General features: G+C 35.6%; 1 protein-coding gene across 1 annotated transcript in view; it reads left to right on the top strand.

The window, feature by feature from the left end:
* Positions 1 to 24426, top strand: part of LOC148941132 (uncharacterized) — a 104327-nt gene that overhangs the window by 30454 nt on the left and 49447 nt on the right. Inside the window, exons 5-8 of the mRNA XM_089103952.1 lie at positions 5745 to 5904; positions 10258 to 10565; positions 11429 to 11649; positions 20393 to 20578. Of these exons, the coding sequence (XP_088960078.1) occupies positions 5745 to 5904; positions 10258 to 10565; positions 11429 to 11649; positions 20393 to 20578 (875 nt within the window). The remainder of the gene's footprint in view (positions 1 to 5744; positions 5905 to 10257; positions 10566 to 11428; positions 11650 to 20392; positions 20579 to 24426) is intronic.

Raw genomic sequence — 24426 nt, 5'->3', positions numbered from 1 at the left:
GAACACATTGGGACGGAGGAGGAGCGTGAGCAGCTGTGTTGGCCTCAGGCGGCTTGGTGCTCCGGTGACTTGTTAGTCGTAGTAGTAGTAGTTTTTTATCTTGTTTTATTTATTTATTTTTGTTGAACTTTCATCTGAAGGACTAAATTTCTTCAATGGGAGAACCTCCTAAGGGGAGTGTAAAGGTAGTGTGGTCTAAGACGTCATTTACCGTTTCAGCTTTTGTTAGGTCCATTGTGCGTCTGATACTCATCGAAAATAATATCATTAAGACAAAATGGATTTTATCCTTTTGCAAAATGAATTTAATTTCTTCTTCTTGAACTAGAACTTATAAATATAAATGGAGTGAATCAAATTCAGTTTGAAAAAGGCTTTAAGTAAAAATTTAATTAGAAGACATAATGAGAACTTTATTTGCGAATTGGAAAAGATTCAACTGAGAACCGATCTTCTTTTATCTTCTTTGGTTTTCAGGGAAGTTAGACTGTGTAACCCCCTATTGCTTTGTATCCTCTTTTCTCACTTACATCAAAAGTTGGGAAAAGGGATTTTCGACTTTGAAATTGTTTTCCCTGTCCTAGATACCTTAAATATCCTATTTTATTTAAACAGTTCGTGCTTGCAACATTGGCGTCAATTTACGAAAAATTGTGGGAGGAGGGGGGAATGTATCTATCAAAAATTAGGAGGGGGAATGCCTCCCATTGGTGGGGGGATTTTAAAATGGAAATACCAAAAAAGGTATTATGCAAAGAAAATCAATCTTCTTAATTTAAACTTGTTAATCAAAAGCAGTAGTGGGTATAAAATAGATATAAAATAGAAATACAATAAATATAAAATAGAAATACAGCTATTTTAATATAAAAAGGAAATACAGCTCCTCGTAATTCTCACGTTTTATGGGTAAGGGTTTGATACTTGAAAAATGCAGCTATACAACATCTAAAACAAACTATTGCAGGAAGTGAAATAAGGGGTTCAGTAAAAGAAAAGGGGTGCAGGTTTTCGGGGTCTCTCCTAAAAATCTTTGAATTCCCTATATTTGAATAAATAATAGCTATTAAAGTACATTTTCTTTCTCAGTGTAAAAATACCAATAATAATAATAATAAATAATACTTTGAGCCATTGGGACGTCTGTGTTGCCAAATCAAATAGATATGAAAGTGCAAAATTTTTCGTCGGTAAGATTTTTACATTGCCACGTCACCTTGCGCGTAGAAGAAGCCACGTCGCTTTGTGCATAAAAAATGTCACGTCGTCTTGCGCAATAAAGATGTCACGTCACCATGCACATAAAAGATGCCACGTCACCTTGCACATAAAAGAAGCCACGTCGCACATAAAAATGTCACGTCGCCTTGCGCATAAAAGATGTCACGTCGCCTTGCGCATAAAAGATGTCACGTCACCTTGCGCATAAAAGAAGCCACGTCGCCTTGCGCATAAAATATGTCACGTCGCCTTGCGCATAAAGGATGTCACGTCACCATGCGCATAAAAGATGCTACGTCACCTTGCGCATAAAAGAAGCCACGTAGCCTTGCGCATAAAAATGTCACGTCGCCTTGCGCATAAAATATGTCACGTCACCTTGTGCATAAAAGAAGCCACGTCGCCTTGCGCATAAAAATGTCACTTCGCCGTGCGCATAAAATATGTCACGTCGCCTTGCGCATAAAAGATGTCACGTCACCTTGCGCATAAAAGATGTCACGTCACCATGCGAATAAAAGATGCCACGTCACCTTGCGCATAAAAGAAGTCACGTCGCCTTGCGCATAAGAAATGTCACGTCGCCTTCCGCATAAAAGATGTTACGTCGCCTTGCACATAAAAGAAGCCACGTCGCTTTGCGCATAAAAATGTCACTTCGCCTTGCGCATAAAATATGTCATGTTGCCTTGCGCATAAAAGATGTCACGTCGCCTTGCGCATAAAAGATGTCACGTCACCATGCGCATAAAAGATGCCACACACCCTGCGCATAAAAGAAGCCACGTCGCCTTGCGCATAAAAAATGTCACGTCGCCTTGCGCATAAAAGATGTCACGTCACGGTGCGCATAAAAGATCCCCTTTTTTGGTATGTGTGTAGCGTATGGCTACCGCTAGGGAAACAGTCTAACCGTTCACGGCTTTAGAGATCCGTGAATAAGTTCTAAGATGAAAGAGGAATTTAAGACAGTTTTTGGAGGCGCCCACCTGCCCTGAGTCTCAGGCAAGTGACCCAAAACTTGAAAAAGTTGAAATTTGTTCAGATTGCTCGACTGAACTAAGCGAACAAGTGCTAAATTAAGAGAGGAATTTGGGACAAAATTTGGGAGTGCCCATTCGCCGAGTCTATGGCAAGTGACCCAAAAATTTGAAAAAATTGTGAAAAATTGAAATTTTCTTGGAATATGGGGCTGAGCTTAGGCAACGAATAGGTACTATTTGGAAGATAAAGATGGCTTTAAACGATTGTTTGCCTGCTATTTCAAGCAAATTAATGGTCCTATGTCAATTCTAAATTCTTGGTCAACCTACAATTCGAAGGCCTCGACTGAGTCCGTTGATTTTGAATTGAAAATCAAGTATTTAGCAGTAGGTTGCATCAAGACATTGCTTCTTGTAGAAAGAGAAAAGCCAAGGCAGATAGTCCAAGTAATTGAGAGGCGAATTTTTAAATGGCTGCAACACGTGTAAATGGCGGGAGTAAGTATGACTCTCTTATTGGACACATACTTGTTTGTTCGTTTTTGGAAAGGCACGCCTGCCTAGAGTCTCAGGCATGTTGACCAGGGATCCTCTATCCAGTTAAAAAAATATTTTTTTTGTGCTTTGGTTGATGTTTTGACATATAAAAATCAATCTTTAAAATACACATCGTTTTCAGTGAAATACAAATGACATTAAAGTCGTTTAGGGGTTTTGAGAAGGAAAGAAGAGGCGGGTAGCGCCACTCCTATTTTTACATCATGATTAGCCTTGAGATATATATATATATATATATATATATATATATATATATATATATATATATATATATATATATATATATATATATTTGTGCGTATGTGTTGTTGTTTACTACTACTACTACTACTACTACCAACTCACAGCAGCACCAAGCTGCCTGAGATAAACACAGGAATGCGCGCTTCTCCTCCATCCCAATCTATTTAAAGCCTCCCTTTTTACACCCGCCCAAGGAGTTACCATTTCCTTTAAATCTTTCTATACGACGTCCTCCCAACCCAGACGAGGCCGACGTGCTTTCGGTTTAGCCCTAGACGGTTGGCCGAAAAGAACAATCTTCGGCAATCTTTCATCTTTCATCCGAACAACGTTCCCTTACCACTTCAGTCTCTCTTTCATCATAGTCCTGGAGAGTGGCATTTAACCCAATTTTTCTTATAATCTGATGTTTGAAAGACGGCCAGTCAATTGGGTTTCCAGAGCAATCCTCTACCAATATAGCTGGAAAACATCTAGCAAATCTTCATCCGCTTTTCGGAGCGCCCATGCTTCAGAGCCATATTTGACCACTGTCATCACCGTGGCTTCTAATTTTCTAATCTTGATTTGTAGACTTCCAAGGTAGGTGAAGCTGTCCACCTGATCAATCTTTTCATTACCCAGCGTCACCTTTTCATCTTCACTTATTCCTAGCCTTAGTGACTTAGTCTTCTTAACATTAATTTTCAACCCTCTTCTAGCACCCTGAAATCGTAAAACCTCAAAAACTTCCTTCATTTTGATCACACTTTCATCTAGGATGCTTAAATCATCAGCATAATCTAAGTCCAGGAGACTTTTTCCTCCCCATTTTATTCCGTGGTCTCCCATAGCCTTTCCTGTGCTCCTTAAGACAAAGTCCTTCAAAATAATCCATATAAAGGGGGATAGAACACAACCCTGCTTAACTCCTGATTTAATACAAAACCAGCTGCTAACCTCATTTCCTACCTTAACTACAGCAGTATTATTCTCGTACATAGCTTTAATCACTTTAATATATTTGTCTGGTATACCATACAAGGATAAAACCTTTACTAAAGCTCTTTTATCAACAGAATCGAACGCTTGCTCATAATCTATAAAACCGAGGACCAAAGGTGTTTGAAAACTCAGGGACTTCTCAATTATTAACCTAAGAGTGAAAATTTGGTCAACACATCCTCTACTTTTTCTAAAACTGCACTGTTTTTCTCTTAAAGCTTTGTCTACAGCATCTCTCAGTCTAAAAAGTATCATATTACTAAGTAATTTACTACTTACAGAGACCAGACTAATCCCTCGATAATTACCACACTCACTTTTATCACTTTTCTTATAAAGTGGCTTAATTAAGGTTTTCTTAAAATCATTAGGTACTTCCCTTTTTTTCAAAATCATATTCATAATCTTCAGTAACTTATTTCTAACCTCAGAGCCACCATATTTAAGAAACTCATTTACCACTCTATCAGCACCTAAGCCTTATTATTTTTTAGTCCTTTTAGTACTGTCGCTAATTCCTCCTCACAAAACAAATCTTTCTTCACATCCAATGTATCACAAACTTTTTCATTTTCCTCTATATCTCTTCCTTCAACTCTATCTCGGTTAAGCAAATTCACAAAATATTCGGCCCATCTTTCTTTAGTTTTTCCTTATCGCTAATTGCGGCCCCATTCCTATTTTTAACTGGGCCAAGTCCGCATTGACTACTCCCTCTCAATTTGTTAACATGCCAGTACAATATTTTACTATTGTACCGTCTAGCTGCATCTTCCAGATCCTCGGCACTTTTATCCATGACCTCGAATTTACACCTCCTTAGTTCATATTTTAATGCTTTCTCCACTTTCTTTACATTCCTTTCGTTTTCATATGATCTATCACTAAGGTAATTCTTGTACAAGTCCTTTCTCCTTTCTATCAAACATAAAGCTTTTTTCACTAATATTCTTAGCTGCAGTTCTAGCTGTCTTCCCTAAGACACCTTAAGCAACTTCACAAATTATTTTTCTAAAATTATTCCAACCTTCCACATTATCAAATTTTATACTCTCAAGTTTACTATTCAACTGTTCCTGGAAAGTGTCTCTCAAATTCTTATCCTGGAGTCTACCAACACCAAAACTTCCCCGGAAGTAGTTACCCTTCCGATATTTCAGCTTTAAATTAACCCTTGACACTTCTAGATGGTGATCTTTACTTTTAACGTCAATAACGGCACTCCTATATACCCTAGTATCTTGTATTGATCCTGCCAGTCTTCGGTTGTTGTTTAGGTTATGAAAAAAAGGGGCACGAAATAATTGTCTTTAGTAAAGCACAAATGACGCTCCGGTTTTCAGAATACTTAGAGGGCCTTAACCCAACTCTAGTTTGTGGTAATTTCTGTTCGTCTTTAGTTTATTTTATTTATTTACTTTTCATTAGAAAACCTCTTTTATATTTGTTTGTTAATGGGTGACATAAATTAATACCATCAAACAACACTAAAAAGGCGAAAGAAATTCAAAAACACCCTTACAACTAAGGCATTTTGATATTTTCATCATTTTAAACAGTAAAAAATATCAAACACAAATTGATATAATAAAGAAGACCCTGGGCGTGATTATGACCTCAGTTCGAGGCCTTACATGGTGAATTGGACCTAATCGCATGCAAGCTTCTTCCTTGCAAACTATTATAGCCGCACCAAACGTGCAAATTATATTTTGTGTCAGAGTCTTTTTTTCATTTTTCTTTTTTTTTGCTCAGGGGGCAACTTACCACCATCGCTGAATTTACCTAGTAGTTCCCAGATGCGAGCTTCAACTGCTCAAAGGATGTTTAACGGTGCAAGGAGCGTTATACACCGTATTGGTGTGCGAGATGATGATGAGCAAAATCCGCTTGATTTCTCTGTTTCTGATTTAGGGTAAGACATTTATATCATTTTAGATTAAATATTATACTATATATATATATATATATATATATATATATATATATATATATATATATATATATATTTATATATATATATTTATTTATATATATATATATATATATATATATATATATATATATATATATATATATATATATATATATATATATATATATATATATATATATATATATATATATATATATATATATATATATATATGTATATATATATGGTTCTAGGCATTTACCCCCCCCCTCCCCCCGTGGAAATTATTTTTTTTTTATTTCCGTAGAGGTAACGAATTTTGGAACTTGTATATTATGCGCCACTCACTCAATTTTACGCTGTGTAAAATTCAAGGAAACACAAGTTTTTTCGTTAGTTTTTTCGTTACTTTAGAAATAAAATTGGGCTATAGATTTGCATATTAGAGGGGGGGTAAAGTATAGCGGGTCTGCTTGCAAAATGTGTTTGGTACAATTATTCTGCATATTAGATTGATAGATAGAGAAGTGGATTTTAAAGCCGTGAACATAGTAGAATAACATAAATGAAAGGCACAAATAAAATAAACTTTGATCAGCGATCATCATAAAACACTTATATTAAACGTTACGTTAATCTAATAATAGTACTTAATACTTGGAAAACCGATCATAAGAAATAAGAATCCACTTAAAAATTGGAAAAAAACACTTAAATGAAAGATTACATTTAAATTATACTGGGATTTTTTTTTTTTTTTTTAGTTAATAAAGCTTCCAGATAACTCGCTTTTCTTTTGTAATTTTTTAGTTGTCATATCTAGAAGGAATTGTTTTCTGACTATAAACTGTTCAAATGGTTTACCTCCACCCCCCTCCCCCTTATGTGCAAATATGTAGCCCAAATTATATAATTACCATCTATTCAGTCAGTTGTCTTTGTCTTGTCTCATGCTAAGATGAAAGAAACTAACGAAGAAACTGGTTTGTTCTCGAGTTTTGCACAGCGTAAACTTGAGTGAGTGGCGCATAATACACAAGTACCAAAATTTCTTTCCCTACGGAAATAAAAAAAAAAATTATATTATTTATATATATTAAAAATATATTGAAGTAATATATTATTTATATATACTAAAATAATATATTATTTAAAACAAAAAATTATGCGAAGTTTGTTAAAGAACACTTCAACACATAATAGCATAGAGTGATTAATCATTCATTGAATGAATTCTAATCGTACCAATGGGTAATTTTTGATTTTTAATTTTTGAATTTTAATTTTTCTGTTTTTCATTTTTACATTGTGAGATGGGTGCCTACACGGCTCCCCAGTTCAGTTTCTATTTTTTTTACCATGATCTTTTTGTTGATGTTTTGGGTAGGTGTAGTCGTGGAGGTGTAGTCGGTGGATAAAAAGCTAGAAAGGAGCATTTGGCGTTTCGTTTGGAGGGGAAAGCTGGAAAAGCTAAGTATGAAAATGTTGTATGTGCTCTGAGATGAGGGGGGTCTTTGTATTATAAATTTCCGAAAGGTGTGCAAGTTAGAACTCTGAGAATTAGAAACGTCTGTGAGATGATCTGTAGTAAATCGATCGACGGTAAAAAAACAAGAAGATGGGCCTTACCAGTAATAAATACTTAGAAGGGTGAAATAGCAAAACAAAAAATTATCAAGGATGTGCAAGAGAAAATCCATTAAGTAATATGGTGTGTTCTAGAAATGAAAGACCAAGGCTTGCTGAGTGATCAGATGAAAAACGTTGAAAGGAAAAAGATAGTGGATGAATATTTAGAGAAAACGGAAGAAGAAGAAGTGGTTTTTCACGTGAAAACAAAACAACCATTTGGGAATTTTAAGCTATCGTTTGAGAAAATGTATAGTGTACCGTATAGTCAGTTTGCAAACGATTTTGTGTTTCTATTTATTCATGAGATATTGCCGTTTCAAGATGAATTGCGTCGTTTTACCCAAGTTGAAGGTCCAAAGTGAAAGCCTCATAATAAAATAGTGATAAAAGACTAAGAACACGAATTTTTTAATTGTAAGTAAAGGGAATGGACTGTGGATATGTGTCTTATTTCCTTAATAGATAATGGAGTCATTTGGAATAATGAGGAAGACAAGCTAATGTTGATTAAACTGAATGTAGAAATTCCTGGAAATGAGAGGAGAGAGCGAGCTGTGGTGTTGATTGTGATGAAATTATGTAAATATGTGTGGAAAAGAAGGAAGAAGACAAAAGAGATTGAGTTAAGAAGGTTTGGTTATGATTGTAGGAGAATGATAGCGCATTTAAGTGAAACTGAAATGTGGAAAGAACGAGTGGATATTGTGTGGATGGAGTTGTTGGTTGAAGAGTTTATTGGAAAGATGTAGGTTATGTTTGAGGAGGTATGTTGTGAGTGTGTGTTTCAGTGTAAGTGGAAATGGGTAAAACAGCGTTGCCAGTTTTTGTAATTTTGTTTTTGTTTTGTTTTTTGAGTTACATAGTAGCCGAAGTATATTTAAAAGGGAAACAATGAAAAGATAAAGTTGAAGAGTAGTATCATTATTACTTTCTTTGAGGTTTTTGTAATTTTTAAATTTGTTGGTGTTCTTATTTGTAAAAGAAAGCTATACTGATAGATAATTTGGTCTATTTGTTTTATTATTATTAAGTTAATTAGTTTATTTTGAATTTTTTGTTATTATTATTTGTTTTTATAGGAGACACGTAGGGTCAGTATCCGAAAGAGTTTAGAGGTATGGTAAGAAATAGCCACCGTATGAAGGGCTTCCTGTTGGGAGAGGACGCCCTTTTCCACGGGAATGGCAATTTTTTTTTCTTTTTTTGGAAAGTGTTTGGTAGTATATGGTGACTTGAAGTGTGTCCAGTTCGGCTGCTTCTTAATAAAAAAAAAGAGTAGGTGACGTCTAAAGTTAAAATTAGATGTATTTTGAATTTAAAATTTGTCGTCACTGAGAGGAGAGGAGGCGGGTTTTTGATAAAAAAAAAAAAGTAAGAGGCAAAGAGAGATAGATGGAGATAGAGAGATTAGAGAGCACTAAGGCCATTGCTGGCAGTGGCCACAGGCAAAGTGGCAAGTAGTCTCATCAGCTTAGCGCTGCGAGTAGGAAATTGGGGAAGGCAAAATTTAAATAGGTCGGAGAAAATGCATTTTGAAATATGCAACTTGATAATGACAAATAACCTTTTCCACTTTTGAAACTTCGAAAAGATCGAAACTTGAAGGGTCGATGGCAGATGAAGTGTCGAGTAGAAGCATATTTTACGTGAAACGCTGGTCTATCTTACTCGTGAAAAGTTCTGATGCTTTGACGTACAGAATTTGACCGGAGTTTTATTGAACTGGCTGACTGAAATTTCGCTTGCCGGGTATTGAGTTTGAAAGAAAGTCTTATAGACGAACGGAAATGGCTTGACTTCTCTTGCTTTGAACACCAGTTTTAGGCTGTGGAGATTTCGATTCCTGGATATCGTGTTAAGCTAACAATTTGGATGTGTTTTGCTTGAGTTGTTGCATTCGCTATCATTTCTCATATTTTTGGAGTGTCTCGTATGTCCAAGAAATCAGAGCAAGTGCCTTATAAGTCTGTAAACTGAAACTGATGTTGGAAACCGATGTAAACATCGGTAAACTGATGAGGATTGATTCATCATCAAGATAAACTGATGATGATAAATCGGTAATCTGATTGAAGTTGCTTTGATAAACAATTTATAATGATTAGCACTTTTTTCATTATGTGCATAGAAGAGGCCGAGAGTTGAGACAGAAGAGGCCGAGTTGATTGTGGTTTGATTACGAATCCATTAGAACAATAAAGATAAACTGACCAGCCGACGCTTTCTGTCTGGACACTTCTGGTCGAGAACCCTCCTCGACCCTCGCTCTTTACGCCAAATTTTGACGTTTTGTAACAATTCTTTATGAAAGAGTGCTCAAAGACAAGGCCCGTTAAATTTGAATTAGATGTGTTTACAAAAAAAAACTTTAGGACTTTAGCGTAAAAAGAGAGGGCCGAGAAAGGGGCAGCCCTCCTAATATACTGAATAATTTACATTAGTTTTTTTCTAATGGTTCTTCTTACATTCTGATGCAAAACTTTTTTTTTTTTTTTTAACAGCTGTGAAAGAAGGAAGCTGATGGGTGACAATTACAAACGACCAGTTTGCCAGTATCACTTGTTTAACATAGTTAAAAAAGAAAAAGAACTATGAAATACAAATAACAAGGTAATTTTTGAGTATATGGGGAGGCATAGTCCACTGCTCCCTCCTCTCTCAGTTGGTGCTACTGCTGGACAAAAGCAAAACAAAATTCACTGATTTAATTTTCTGTTTTAGGAATAGATATTCAGAAACAATCGCACATTCTGTAGAAGTTGAAATACCTATGGGAAATGCCACCAACCAAGACACACAAGCAGCAGTTAGTGCAGCCCTAGCAGCTGTTGCACAAAGTATGGGAATACCAGGGATACAAGGGGCTTCTGCAGTCCCTATTCCTGGAATGGATGGTGTCCCACAAAGCCCAAACGTTATTGGCTTAGATATTCCAGGCGTTTTCATTGAAATGAGAAATGGCGAAGTTAATAATCGGAGGGAGAGTAATGGCAGTACTCAAGACAGGGACCAAAGGAACCCTCAGCAGCGTATGTTTTATTTTCTTTGCCCTTTTATATACATTTCCTATATTTTAAATTGTGTGCCTTGTCGTATTTTCTGTTGTTACCTGGAGGCTCTGTTTTAAAGTGAGCAAAGATAAGTTTTTGGCAAACCCACATTATTTTGTATGAATCTTAGCTGCTAAAGTAAAATGCACAGAAAAAAGTCGAAATTAAAGATGCAGGAAAATGAAGCGCAAATGAGATTTGCGGCGAGAACACATGTGAAAACCAGCATCATAGCGAATGCTTTTAATCGTAAATGAAATCTGCGGTTAGAAAAAAGCAACAGTGAGACTCACGTATATATATATATATATATATATATATATATATATATATATATATATATAGATATGTGTGTGTATGTATGTGTGCGTGTGCTTGTGTGCGTGAGTGCGTGCTTGTGTGTCTGCGTGTGTGTGTGTGTGTATGTGTGTATGTGTGCGTATCATGCGGTTTTAAGTTAGACAAAGATTCACCATTTGGCTCTTCCAAAAGAAAAAAAAAGCTGAGCTTTTGACTTTATCTATTTAACTGTGTGACTTTATATGGGCCCAATAATAAAAAAAGGTTTTGATAATTTGAATTAGAAGTGCCTAGTAATTCTAGAAAATTACGGTTTTGGTCTATGACCCGAAGCCTGCTCCTCCCCCCTCCTCATGCATACGTCTCTTATTTGAGTGGTGTGGTCGATAAACTCGGTAAAAATTTTATTACTACAACTAAATGGTGGCTGATATATGATCAGTTGCTATTTTTCTCTTTTCCACCTTTCTTATATTTTTTTTTCTTCTATGCACTAGTGACTTAATATACAGTGGTGACTAATTGCGTTGTGCTTCTAATAGATCAACAACCCCAGGAGAATCCGACCCGAGGTGGTTCACAAACAAGAGAGCCTACCCCTCCTGCTCCCTCGTCAGAGACTCCTCTTCGGGGGAGTAGACAACCGAGAGTTGGAGTTATGGCGGATCTTGTTGAAGATTTGCAGAGTGTTCAAGATCTACTAAGACCCCATGTTGACCAAGTTAGATCCCTTTTGAGAAATGATCCAGTTTTTGCGAGTCGTGTAAGTACTATTACAAATATTGTAGACTCGATGTCATTTCTGGGTAGGGTTATCCCTCCCCTCCGGCCTAAATGTATAGATTAATGATACCGTTAACAATTTTGCCTTTTGTAATCTGATTTTTAATGGGAAAATATGTTAGCTTTGTGCCATCATGGCAACAATTATTAATACGAATGGTCGTAATTTTCTCAATTTTTTATACTGCCTGTTGTGCCATCAGGCAGTGCCTGATGTGCCTGATTTGCCAAACAAGTAAGCAACATTAATTAGTTAAATGTGATGCTTTTCGTCCGTAAATATTCACACATTCACAATCTATTCCAAGCACAACTACGCCTTCAAAAAATAGCTACATGTTATTAAGCTGTTAGGTGTCATATATTTTAGCTTAATTTTTGTTAAATTTTCACCCACGTTTTTTTGTATTTGTTGCCCGCTAATACTAAATATTCCATGACTGTGTATGGAGTCTTTCTGTATTAGAAACGACCCCCCCCCCCGCCCTCCAGAAATTCAAAATTGTTCCGTATTTCTCGGAATTTTTTTTTATAGAAATTGTCAAGTAGAGTCTTTTATTTATTTTTGCCCCCCCCCCTCCAGAAAAAAAACTGCGATAATGCCTGAATAAACCCCTTCTCCAAAGGATTTAAGGATTTTTTTATGTCATAGACTAAAAGCAGCATATGTTGCTGGTCCTTCAGTACCTCGAGCAGGAAATACTTAGCTTGATTTTTTATTGATTATTTTTTAGTCAATTTGCTGATTTTTTTTTCTGTTTTTTTGTTGTTTTTTTCATTAGAGCCCTGACGCGTGGGATCCGGGTTCAATTGTCAAGTTCTTTCCGTTGTAAATAGCATCAATCATAAACAGAATCAGGCTTTATTACCTAGTACCTAGTACTTGTAGAGCTACGTTTTTGTTTCTTTTTTTTAATACATAATTTTCAAACAGTTCGTGGTAAAGAACTGTAAGTAAGGAGCGACCAGGCTCAGTTGTGACCGAAACTCTAAAAAATGGAATTTTGATACCAATATATATAAAAAGAATAGGATTTTTATGCTGATTTTAAATATATAAGTTTTGTTATGTTTAGTTATACCCAAGAAAGGTAACGAGTCTGAGAAAATTTGCCTGATTTTCGAAAAATGGGGGGAAATCATACCATCAGATTCAGCGTATCAGAAAACCATGCTTTAGAGGTTTTCACGCTCCTATCTGCAAAAATGTGGAATTTTGTACTTTTTGCTAGAAGAAAGGTCACGGATGCGGTTTTTTTAGGGGTGATTGTATCGACCCAGTGGGCCTAGAACGTCGGGAGAAGGGTCATTCTAACGGAAATTAAAAGTTCTAGTGCCATTTTCAAGTGACCAAAAATTTGGAGGGCAACTAGGCCCCCTCCTGCGCCTCTTTTTTTCCAAAATCGTCCGTTCAAAATTCTGAGATTGCCATTTTGTTTAGCATAGTTGAAAGGCTTAATAACTATGTTTTTGGAGATAACATGACCCCTCATAGCCCCTGGGGAAGGGTCTTTAAGCTATAAAATTTGCCCATTGTTTACGTATAGTATTAGTATTTTGGAAAGTATGCATACATCTTCGGCTGAGGAAGAAAAGACAAATTTTTGCCGGTTGGAATTTGCACGGGGAGAATTTTACATGAAGAGGGAATTATCCGGGGGGGGGGTGTACTTTTCAGGGGAAATTTTATGCTGGGGGAATTTGCCAAAATTCCTTTACGAAATTTCTTTATATATCTTGCTTTCTTTCTCTTTACTGAATCAATTTTACACGTGGAGGTGTTAAGGGTAATTGTCCGGGGTAAGTTTTCACCAGGATTGAATTGTCCAGATGATATTTCTGTAGGAGGGGGATTTTTCCGTGGAGTTGGAGCCAGATTTCCTTGCGTTATTTAAAAAACGATCAGAAATCGACTAATAAAAACAACAAGTTTTTTCAACTTAAAGTAAGGAGCAATATTGAAACTCAAACGAACAGAAATTATTAAGTATACAACGGGGAATTGTCCCCACTTCAACACCTTGCTCTTTACGCTGAAGTTTAATTTTTTCTAATTCTTTCAAAACGACTCCTGAAGCACAAGGGTTATTTAATTAGAACGATGAGTTACTTTTTTTTAAGGTTAGCGTAAACTTTAGCGTAAAGAGTGAGGAGTTGAATAGGGGGCAATCCCCCTCGTATACGTAATAATTTCTGTTCGTTTTAAGTTTTAATATTGCTCCTTACTTTCAGTTGAAAAAACTTGTTTTTTCTTATTTAATTCATACAAAGGTCAATTTGCTAATTATGTTGGTGTTGTATTATCTGATCAGAGCACAGAGGGGGGTACAAATTTGGGATACAAGTTCGTCCATTTAGAATTATCTGCTTAAAATAGGGCTATATATGACATATCCATGCTGGTGACCAACTCCTGGGTTTGTAATCAATTCATTCAGTTAAGACTGAGTTGGGTTAAGTTTGGCTCATACTCTCCTTGGATCTTATTCTGGAATTGGGAAGCATGTTCAAGTTTGGGACAAGTGTTAAGCCCTTTAGCATTGCTTGCTAAAGGGCTTAACTAATTGCTTGTAATATTTTTCTGCTAGCCCAAAGAAAGATTATGGATAGTGAAATTGTCCTCAACAATTTTATAATGTGCTAAAGGCAATTAATTCAATGAGAAAAAAAACTGTTGTTCTACTTTTGTAATTTAAACTGATAAGCACTTGAACGAGGCCTTGACTCCACCCATTCATCTAATCCTCTAGGACTATCAGTACAGCCATGAAAATCATCCAAAAAGAAAGGTCCGTGGACATGTAGCACCGTAGTTAGTAATTATAAGCCATCGTAAACTTAAAACTAAAAACTCCTCAAATGTGATGAGTTACTCCCAAGTGATCACGATGAATCATAGCTGCACAGAGAAATATACACTAGCTTTGGGCTTAGGCGCTTTAAATTCTTGACCCATTCATAGTGGCGTGCCTACTAAGTTCTTTAATATCTCTGTGATTTTTTAGGGTGCCGAAAACACTCATAATTTATTCTAGCATATAAGAGCAGTTTTATACTCTTAGTGACGTTGTGTTTTTGACACTGGTTTTGGGTGACTTTGATTTTTAAGACTTAAAGTAGTTTTGAGACTCAAAATAGAAGTAGTTTTGAGGTTTCTTTTATTAAAGGAAAAAAAATGAAAAAGGGCCACAAGTACTGTTGAAAAAAAGCACATTTAAATATACAGACCGAAGGCTCGGTGAAAAATCTGCTTAAATGGCAATTCATACTGTTCGAAGTCATTCGAAATTAATTTGACAATATTCACAGCTCTTTTTAAGAGAGCCAATTCACTTAAAATCACTTAATTACTTAATTACCTAATTACTTTAATCACTTAAAATTCACTTTAAAATCACTAAGTATCTGTTGGTAAATACTCTCTTCTGAATCCAAATTATATGGTAAATACTTTAATATCCTACATTTATTGAATTTTTCTGTTCTTCGGTTACTACTTATTTACTATTGCTTCACTACTTGTTGCTACTTTTTACATAAACGCGTAGGATTTTATTTCGGAAGTGGGACAAAAAAGAAAAAAAAAATGGTTCCATATAAATAGCGACTTTGTTGTGACGCGAAGTATGGTTATAATTAAGTTTAAAATATAATTCAGTATGGGTACTGATGCTATCTGCGGGGTTGCTCTTGATTTAATTACCTGAGCTTGTTGTATAAATTGACATTCTCCTCTGGAATAGTGCCAAATGTGATTTGTGAAGTAAACCGATAGCCTTGATAAAGCTATCTAAACTTTCTCACCCTTGCAATGCGCATAGACCCATTACTATGTTGAATTTTTGTCAATTATTTGAGCTGCTTGTGATCAACTATTTGTTAATTATTTGAATTGTGATTAGCTGTCATCCAACGTTATTTAATCTAGTTTTCCCGTTGTCTTTCATTTTATTACTTATTATTATTAATCAACATGCCTATGGATGCTATATCTGTTATTTATTTAAATAATGAAATTGCGTCATATATCACATACAGGAAAAAGCCCTCGTTTTTTTCTTTGTAAAGGGTGACCCCAAGAATGTTACTCAAATATGACATCGTACACATTGTATACCAGTTGTCGATTTTGTCTTTTGTGAATGAGCTCTCTTTCCTTCTGTCACTTCTTCTTCTATTTTTCTTTCTTTTGTTTTGTGTTGCAATTTTTTCTCTTCTTTTTTTTACTTTCTATTTTTGTCAGTACTTGATTTTGAATTTTATGTGCTTAGTCGAGTAATAGTTTAATATGTGTAAGTTTTGTTTCGTGATTTTCTACTTTACAGGCCATACTTTGAGCCTTTGTGCCTTTGAGCCTTTGTGCCCTATAGAGCCTTTGTGGGATCTCTGATTGTGTTATTGAGTTGTTTTTTGGTTGAAAAAAAAAAGGAAATGTAAATGTACTACTTATTTACTGCTACTTTCGTGATTTTCCTACTTTGCCTGCCATACTTTGAGCCTTTGTGCCTTTGAGCCTTTGTGCCTTATAGAACCTTTGTGGGATCTCTGATTGTGTTATTAAGTTGTTTTTGTGGTTGAAAAAAAAATGAAAATGTAAATGTACTACTTATTTACTGCTACTTTCGTGATTTTCCTACTTTGCAGGCCATACTTTGAGCCTTTGTGCCTTTAAGTCTTTGTGCCTTATAGATCCTTTGTGGGATCTCTGATTGTGTTATTGAGTTGTTTTTTTTGGTTGAAAAAAAAAATGGAAATATAAATGTACTACTTATTTACTGCTACTTCACTATTTGTTACTACTTTTTATACAAACACATGTGTAGGATTCATCAAATTATAGAAAATATCTAAAAATATAGAGGTTACGTAAAAATTTTGTTTTATATTTTTCTAAACGTAGAGATTTCGGTATAAATGATGACCACGTCAGGTCATAAGGAGACATTTTAAGAAAACAATTCTTGCTTCGTAATATGCAAAATTATCCTAGTTAACATATTTTTTAGACGGAGCACCTTTATCCTCACTATTTTCATTGTTGTGCAATTTTTTTAACAAAATTGTGAAAAATAAACAGATTTTACTACATTTATCCGTTTTCAAATATTCTATATATGAAAGTTAAACACCTTCACTGCTATCTACCAAAAAGATATAAATAGGCTAATATTGATAAATTTAGGTTAATTTAGGTTAGGTTAGATTAGCTAGATGGCTCTTGGGTGTTTGTCTTATAAACGATTTTCAAGACTTGGAGAATAGGCATAAAAATGAAAAATGTGATTGGAAAACTGGAAGAACAAGGAAAATAGTGAGGATAAAGGTGTTACCCCTGGAAAATATGTTAACTAGGATAATTTTGCATATTATGAAGTAAGAATTGTTTTATTAACATGTCTCCTTATGACCAGGAGTGGTTGTAGATTTATACCATTTTTCTTTACATAGAGATTTCTATATAAAAAAGATGCTGTATTTGCAGAAAAGTCTTTCACGGTCGGATATGACTGACATTTACATAATCCAACTGCTTCGGTTTATCAGTTTTAGCTGATATCAGCTAAATTTTCCAAATGCTTGAAAATAAAATTTCTTTGCCCGAAATGAGTTTTTTGTTCTGAAGGACGTGGAATTTACTAACTTTAGATATTGTTAGTTTTCTAAGGAATCCAATGGGTAGCGAAAATTTTTAACTGCGTAAAAAAATCCTGCTGAATTTTTTTTTTCTCTTGTTTTGTTTCTATTCCATGTGAGGATCCGAAGCATTTTCAGTCTTACGTCTTATTCTCTTGGATTTTATTTTGATTTTTCTTACAAATCCAGAATGAGAATTTTCATTGCCAAAAAAGTGTGGTTTTCTTAAAATGATACGAAATAGGGGCCGGCACCGTTTCCGTTTCTGTTTTTCTTCCACCGTTTTCTCCGTTTTCTGTTCTGTTTTTTTTTTGAAAACGGAAAAAACAGAAAACAGGTAGCCTTTTTTTTATTACAGTTTTTGTTTCTGTTCCGTTTTTCTCTTATTGTTTTTGCCATTTCGGTTTTCTTAAACCCGTTTTTCTTCATTTTCCGTGTTTTGGTTGCGAATAGAATCATATCGCATTCTTGCGACTTTTATTGGATTTGGACACTTGCCATGTATAGAGACATATACTTTTAGTCCATGCATCACAAAGGACATGAATGTTCGATGGAACAGCAACCTTACTATGATAGACATGTATTGTGCCCGTAAAGAACCACTGCGCAAATTCTTTAACCGAAGCCTTTGTGACTCTAAAATCAGAGAGCTCGAACTTAACAACAATGATTGGTCCATTGTGGAAGCTGTCATTGAGGTGCTTTGTCATTGAGGTTCTTCGTACGTTCAAACAGGCAACGTTGATAGCTAGAGGGTATAATTATATTTCGGCAAGCAAAGTTGTGCTTATAATTAAAGGACTTGAGTTATTTTGTGAGATAGTAGTGCTATTCCTGAGTCAGTCACTGGCCTGGCCTCAAGGAATTATTAGCTGCCCAGCCCAGGAGATATTTTTTTAACAGTCCTATTTGATGTATGCTGCTCTTCACAAGAGCTGTTGTTTTTTTTTCCCCTGCATTCTACGAAAAAATGAACGATATAGATAGAGATTCAGCTCGTCAGTCCGTCTGTTCATTTCTTCAAAAGTTCATTTCCGAGAAGAGAAATACAGAAGAACCCCTTCAAATCTAATTGAACTCTGTATCTTTCCCAATTGACATTACTCCTATCAAGACAAAGACTAACGAAAATGCATCACCGACTCCACATCAAGAAGACAGCTTGTTTGCTAAGGTCCGACACGACTGAGCTTCGGATGAACTCTTCAAATTAAAATGCTAACAATACAAGCACTGCCCGCGCAGTAGCAAGTATTAGAGCATATGAAGAGAGAGTTCCAGTGTTCTTCAGGGAGATACGTAAATCAGGAAAAAATAATTCTAGTCCGCTAGAATTTTGACAAACTATTTTTACGCTTACCCAGAGTTAAGTGAAGTTACTTTTATGCATCTCACAGTGCCTGCAACTTCAGTACCAAGTGAGACTGCATTTAGTATTGCCGGGTACTTTACTCGAAAGCAGTGCTCCAGAATGACTGCAAAGTCACTTGAACTTCGAATGTTTCTAAGTGACAAGTTTTGATTTATATGGCCATTTTGAATGTTTGGTCTTTTTTGTATTTGATCTTTTCATTTATCATTGCTTGTCAATATTCATTTTACTCTCATAAGCCTAAAAAACTAAGAAAACGAAAATATCTGTTAAAACGACCGTTAAAAAAAACGGGCCGTTTATGTTTTTCTTTAAAAAAAAAAAAACGGAAAAAAGAAACTGAAGTCCATTTTTTTTTCTCCTTTCTATTAAAATCTGTTTCTGTTCCGTTTCTTAATTCCCGTTTTTACCGTTTCTGTTTTAGCCAAAAACAGAAACGGCGCCAATTGAAATATAGAAATTCGGGGTATTGTTAGCTTCTAAGGAAGCGAATTGGTAACGAAAATTTTTCGCTACATAAAAAGCACGCCGGAATACTTATTTCTCACTTTTCCTTTCTTTTCTATCTAATAGCCAAGGCTCAGGGTGGTTTTTCAAAGTTAAAACAGTTGAAGAATAAGAATATAAGTCTGCAAACCAAAATTAGAATATTGGAAGCTACAGTTGTGATAGCGGTCAAATAGGGCTCTGAAGCATGGGCGCTCCGAAAACCGGACGAAGATTTGCTAGATGTTTTCCAGAGAAATTGCCTACGGATTGTTCTGGGTACCTGGCTGACTGAAGGTATTTCAAATAGTAGGCTGTACGAAAAGTATGGCTCAAGAGCGTTCTATGGCTATAATGAGAGAAAGGTTGAGATTGATAGGGCACGTTCTGCGGATGAAGGATTACCGAAGATTGTCTTTTTCGGCCACCCGTCTAGGGCTAAACGGAAAGCACGTTGTCCGTGGTTGGGGTCGGAGGATGCCATAAAGAAAGATTTTAAGGAAGTGGGAATTTCCTGGGGCGGTGTAAAGAGGGAGGCTTTGAATAGATTGGGATGGAGGAGGAGCCTGCGTAGCTGTGTTGACCTCAGGTGGCTTGTTGCTGCGGAGAGTTGCTAGTAGTAGTAGTAGTAGTCCAAAGTACTTTTTTTTCATTTAATTGTGATTAATTTTCGTTTTTTTTCTAATCGAGTTTTTGTTTATAATTTCAAAATAAATAACCCACATTTGGTCATATCAGCCCCAGTCATAACAGCCAATATTTCGGTTGAAATCTTTAGATTTGTTTTTTTTTTTTTCGATTTGAGCGTTTTGAAACGAAGTTGGTGGGTTCTTATTTTATTCTTATTTAGAAAAAAAAACTTTTCCGTTCCATGGAGAAAACAAAATTTAAAATGCTTATATCTCTATTTTTGTTTAAAAGTTAGAAAGCAAAGTTTGATTGCCAGAAAAGTATGTTTTGTTCCGAATAACATGAACTTCGAACTTTTGGGTGTCTTTTTTGGAGTTTTACCAGAGTTTGGGATTTGTGGAAGCTTAGGAGTTTGGGGTTGGGATGGGTTGCTTGGTCAAAAAACGTTTTTATTTTATAAATATATAGTGGATTCCTCCACAAGCCCCGGGGACCTTCTGGGGACCCAGTTTTGCCGTTTGTTTGTATTATGTTAGTATAAAATAAATAATGAATGATGATCTCGATGTCCTTGGTGCTTAAATATTTATTTTTACAGGAAGAGGAATTGGAAGCCCAGCATGTCTTTCGTCGTGTATCAGAAGCTTTTCATTATTTGGCTCACGGTTACCATGCTTTAAGTGATCTCATGGTAGACTTCCGACGCGCACCCCCCAGGAATTTATATGGTGTACCCTATTTAGTTCAGTCTATGGCTGTTGTTCAAGGAGTTATACCCGTTCAGGTACTGCCCAAAAATCATTCAAAAATTTAATTTTAGTTTGACATTTAATTCGTATCAGTTAGCATCTAATACTTAAATAATGTAAATTTTTATTTAAATTCGGGATTTAATTAACTATCATTAAGAAAGTCGAATTTTCAATGAATTATCAGTAAAGTGAATATGTAATTAATTATCATTAAACTCAATATCTAGTTATGGATACAACTCATTCTAAACTTTAAAGATTGTTCTGGTTTAGTTACAAATTTTTTAGCTCCGAGTGGAAATGTTAATGCGCGTTATCATTTTGAAGACAGTTATCATGTTTTAAGTGATCTCATGGTAGACCTCAGGCGTGCATCCCTCAAGAATCTTTTTAGTGTGTCGTATTTAGCTCAGTTAATAGATTTTGTACAAGGAACTATACCCATTTAGGAACTACCCAAAAGTCATGTGAAATAATATTAGCATGTTCTATACCCATTTAGGAACTACCCCATTTATAACCATTTAGGAACCACCCAAAAGTCATGTGAAATGATATTAGCATGTTCTATACCCATTTAGGAACTACCCCATTTATAACCATTTAGGAACTACCCAAAAGTTATGTGAAATAATATTAGCATGTTCTATACCCATTTAGGAACTACCCCATTTATACCCATATAGGAACTACCCAAAAGTCATGTGAAATAATATTAGCATGTTCAAACTGAGTCATTAAGGAGAATCCTCTCTCTTTCCACTATTTTGAGTCTCCACTATTTTATGTCTACAAATTGCAAACTTTGTGCCGAAAAAAAACAACAAAAAAACTTAAAGTAGTTCTGGGAAAGCTAATTTTTAATTTATTAATATGTGATAATTGCCTCAATGCTACCTCAAACTTTGAGTGCCTGCTTTGTCTATCTGTGATTAAATTTGTGTTTTCACAAAGTGCCTAAATCCAGAATTCTATAAATTGAATTTCTATTACACTTCTATTCAATTTCTATTGAATTCCTATTTAATATATAAATTCTATAATAGAATTCTATATATTAATGGGAAATAATTTCTTAGACCACACTGCTTTTCCATTTATGAAAAATTGAGCGAGAAAAACGGGTTTCGATTTCAACAAAGCAGTGAACAAAAATTAAAACAAAACAGCGCTTTAATTAAAAAATTCCGAATATTTCGGCCCCACGTCTGGGAGATTTTCTCAACGAAAAAAAAGCGAAAAAACAAAAACAGAAAAAATTAAGTAAGAGAAAATAAAACAAAAAGCTGTTGTTTTTAAAAACAACACGCAAAAAATGACAACTAAACACACGAAAAAAAAAGTAAGAAAAAACTCGCATTATAAACAAACTTGCAGCACTTATGTTACTACATAACAATACAAACCAAAGCGAATGTCTATAGTGAAAACAATGGGTCACTCTATTTTTAACATTCAGTGGATTAATGGGAATCTATTAAAAGTAAAGACTATATTTACTTGAACAAACAAAAAAGGGTCACCAAACTCCAGGTTAATGAACAAACTCATGAATTATAAAATAAATGAATTTTTTTGTTTGCTAGTTTAAGTACAGTCCGTTGACTTTTTCCAGATTATTATCTATGGGGGAATTGTATTAATAGAGATGAAGGGGATTTTAGAATAAGCTCAATTTATAATAGTTTACGAATCGGGCAAAAATTTGGGGGGGGGGGGGTTAGAACCCCCTACCCTCCTGGATATGGCCTTGACGTCAGCCTATTTTATTAATGAAAATTATTCACAAGAGTACGGATCTAGATTTTTTTGGGGGGGGGGAGGAGTCAAATGTCTTAAAAAATCAGTTTAATCGAAATAACCCCAAATTTAAAACTCAATCAAGGAGGCACACTTGTGCCTCTATAAAGAGGCGACCCACCACAATGTTAAACGATTTCAGGTCCTAGAGGTCGCAGAGAGACGGCGGTAATCGCATTTTGTAGCCCAAGCTCAAACTAAGAAACTTGCAAAATTTCATCCTCCTCCGACTTTATCTTCATGGGGTAAACTGGGCCGGAAGTTTGGACCCTCCCACCATAGCCCCCCTTAACGTTGTTCGATTGGGCTGAAATTTAGAGGTTAAGTTTTCCTAGGGCCTGGGAGCCTATCTTCGAAATTTCAGCTCAATCCGATCACTCCTTCCCTGTTTTCGAAAAACCAAATATAGCCACTTAAAATTCATCATTTCTTTTTTTCTTAGCCACGCCTACAGGCCACAGTTGGCAACGGATCCGGTTGAATGAGGGCTTATTCGAAGCAGAATTCGACCTGTTAGGGCCTTTTGATATTTTCAGACCGAAAAAATTATCCCCCGAATTTACATTTACGAAAAACCTTAGTTTTTTTTCAAATAATACACATAAACAGGTTAGACATGCTTTGTTATGAAAATATCTGCGCGTCAATTTTCATAACAAAGCATGTCTAACCTGTTTATGTGTATTATTTGAAAAAGACTACGTTTTCTAAAGAGTTAAAGAGGCTGAGTTACAAGGTCAACCCTTAAAACGTACAGGGATTAGGAGGCACAGTTGGGGGGGGGGTAAAGAGGCTGAGTCACAAGTTTTAACCTTAAAACGTACAGGGATTAGGAGGCACAGTTGGGGGGCTGCTAAATCTTAAAACGAACAGAAATTATTCCGTATATGAAAGAGGCTGTGCCCTCCTCAACGCCTCGCTCTTTACGCTAAAGTTTTTATTGTTTAAAAAAAGAGTTGTGAGAAAGTCAAACTTTAGCGTAAAGAGCGAGGCGTTGAGGAGGGCACAGCCTCTTTCATATACGGAATAATTTCTGTTCGTTTTAAGATTTAATGTCGCTCCTTACTTTCAGTTTAAAATTTTTTTTTTTATTTAAAGGCTGCGAAAGCGGGGGTTTGGGGGCGGCAGCCCCCCAACTGTGCCTTCTAATCCCTGTACGTTTTAAGGTTCGACCTTGTAACTCAGCCTCTTTAACTCTTAAATTTAAAACTTAAAACTCAATTACTTATCTAACCAAATCTTAACCAAATTTAAAACTCAATTACTCCTAAACTAGCCCCATGACTGCAGGGGCGCAGCTTGGGTCTTGAGTTTAGGGGGGATATACAAAACTTGCCAACAAAATCGTCCAGTGTACTGACAAATGCTGACATATCAGCTAAATTAAACTAAAAACATAAGCTAATTTCCAAGCTGTCTGCGCCTAGCGCTGGAATTTATGTTGGTATTTAGATGTATTGGATGAGTCAAACCTCTCCTCTCCCCTGTAGCTGCGCCCCTGCATGACTGGTCAATGACGCCAATTGGAGGGCCCCTAGATTTCGAAAAGTATTTTTGTGAAATGTCTGTTGACATACGTTCTTTTTTTATATTTTCATTGGAAAAAAACGAAAAGAAACAAAACTGACTCCTAGCTTTTGAAAAATGCTTCTTGACTTCTTCGCCGCTCCAAAATTTTTGTCAACTGGCACCACTTATACTTGTGAGTATGTCCAGATGTGATTTTCTTTTAAATACTTCTTTGTAACCTCTTCTCGCCGTAATTGGTGACAACCTATTTTTTGGTTGGTGGCCAGAAAGCACGTTCTTCGTGTTCTTCGTACTGATGGACACAAAACACGATTTTATAAGAATATATAATTCGTGGAACGGATGAAAGTGCTTCTAACGTCAGTATCCATTTTGAAAGCTTCTATACAAGTGGTAGTGGAAGCGACTATAAGTGTTTAAAAACATCAGTAAGCAACTAGATTGTGTCTTTAAGACGTGAATAAAAATTCGTAATATGCATAAACGTATATTACGGATTTGTGAAAGCATGTAATCCGCCTAGGATAAGAGAGTGTGCATCAAAAGTGTC

Source organism: Artemia sp. Qi Xiang Cuo, chromosome 18 (assembly GCF_049724085.1).
Source record: "Artemia sp. Qi Xiang Cuo chromosome 18, ASM4972408v1, whole genome shotgun sequence".
Classification (NCBI taxonomy): Eukaryota; Metazoa; Arthropoda; class Branchiopoda; order Anostraca; family Artemiidae; genus Artemia; species Artemia sp. Qi Xiang Cuo.
Note: the sequence above shows the minus strand (reverse complement) of the source record. Positions and strands in the feature narration are given on the sequence as shown.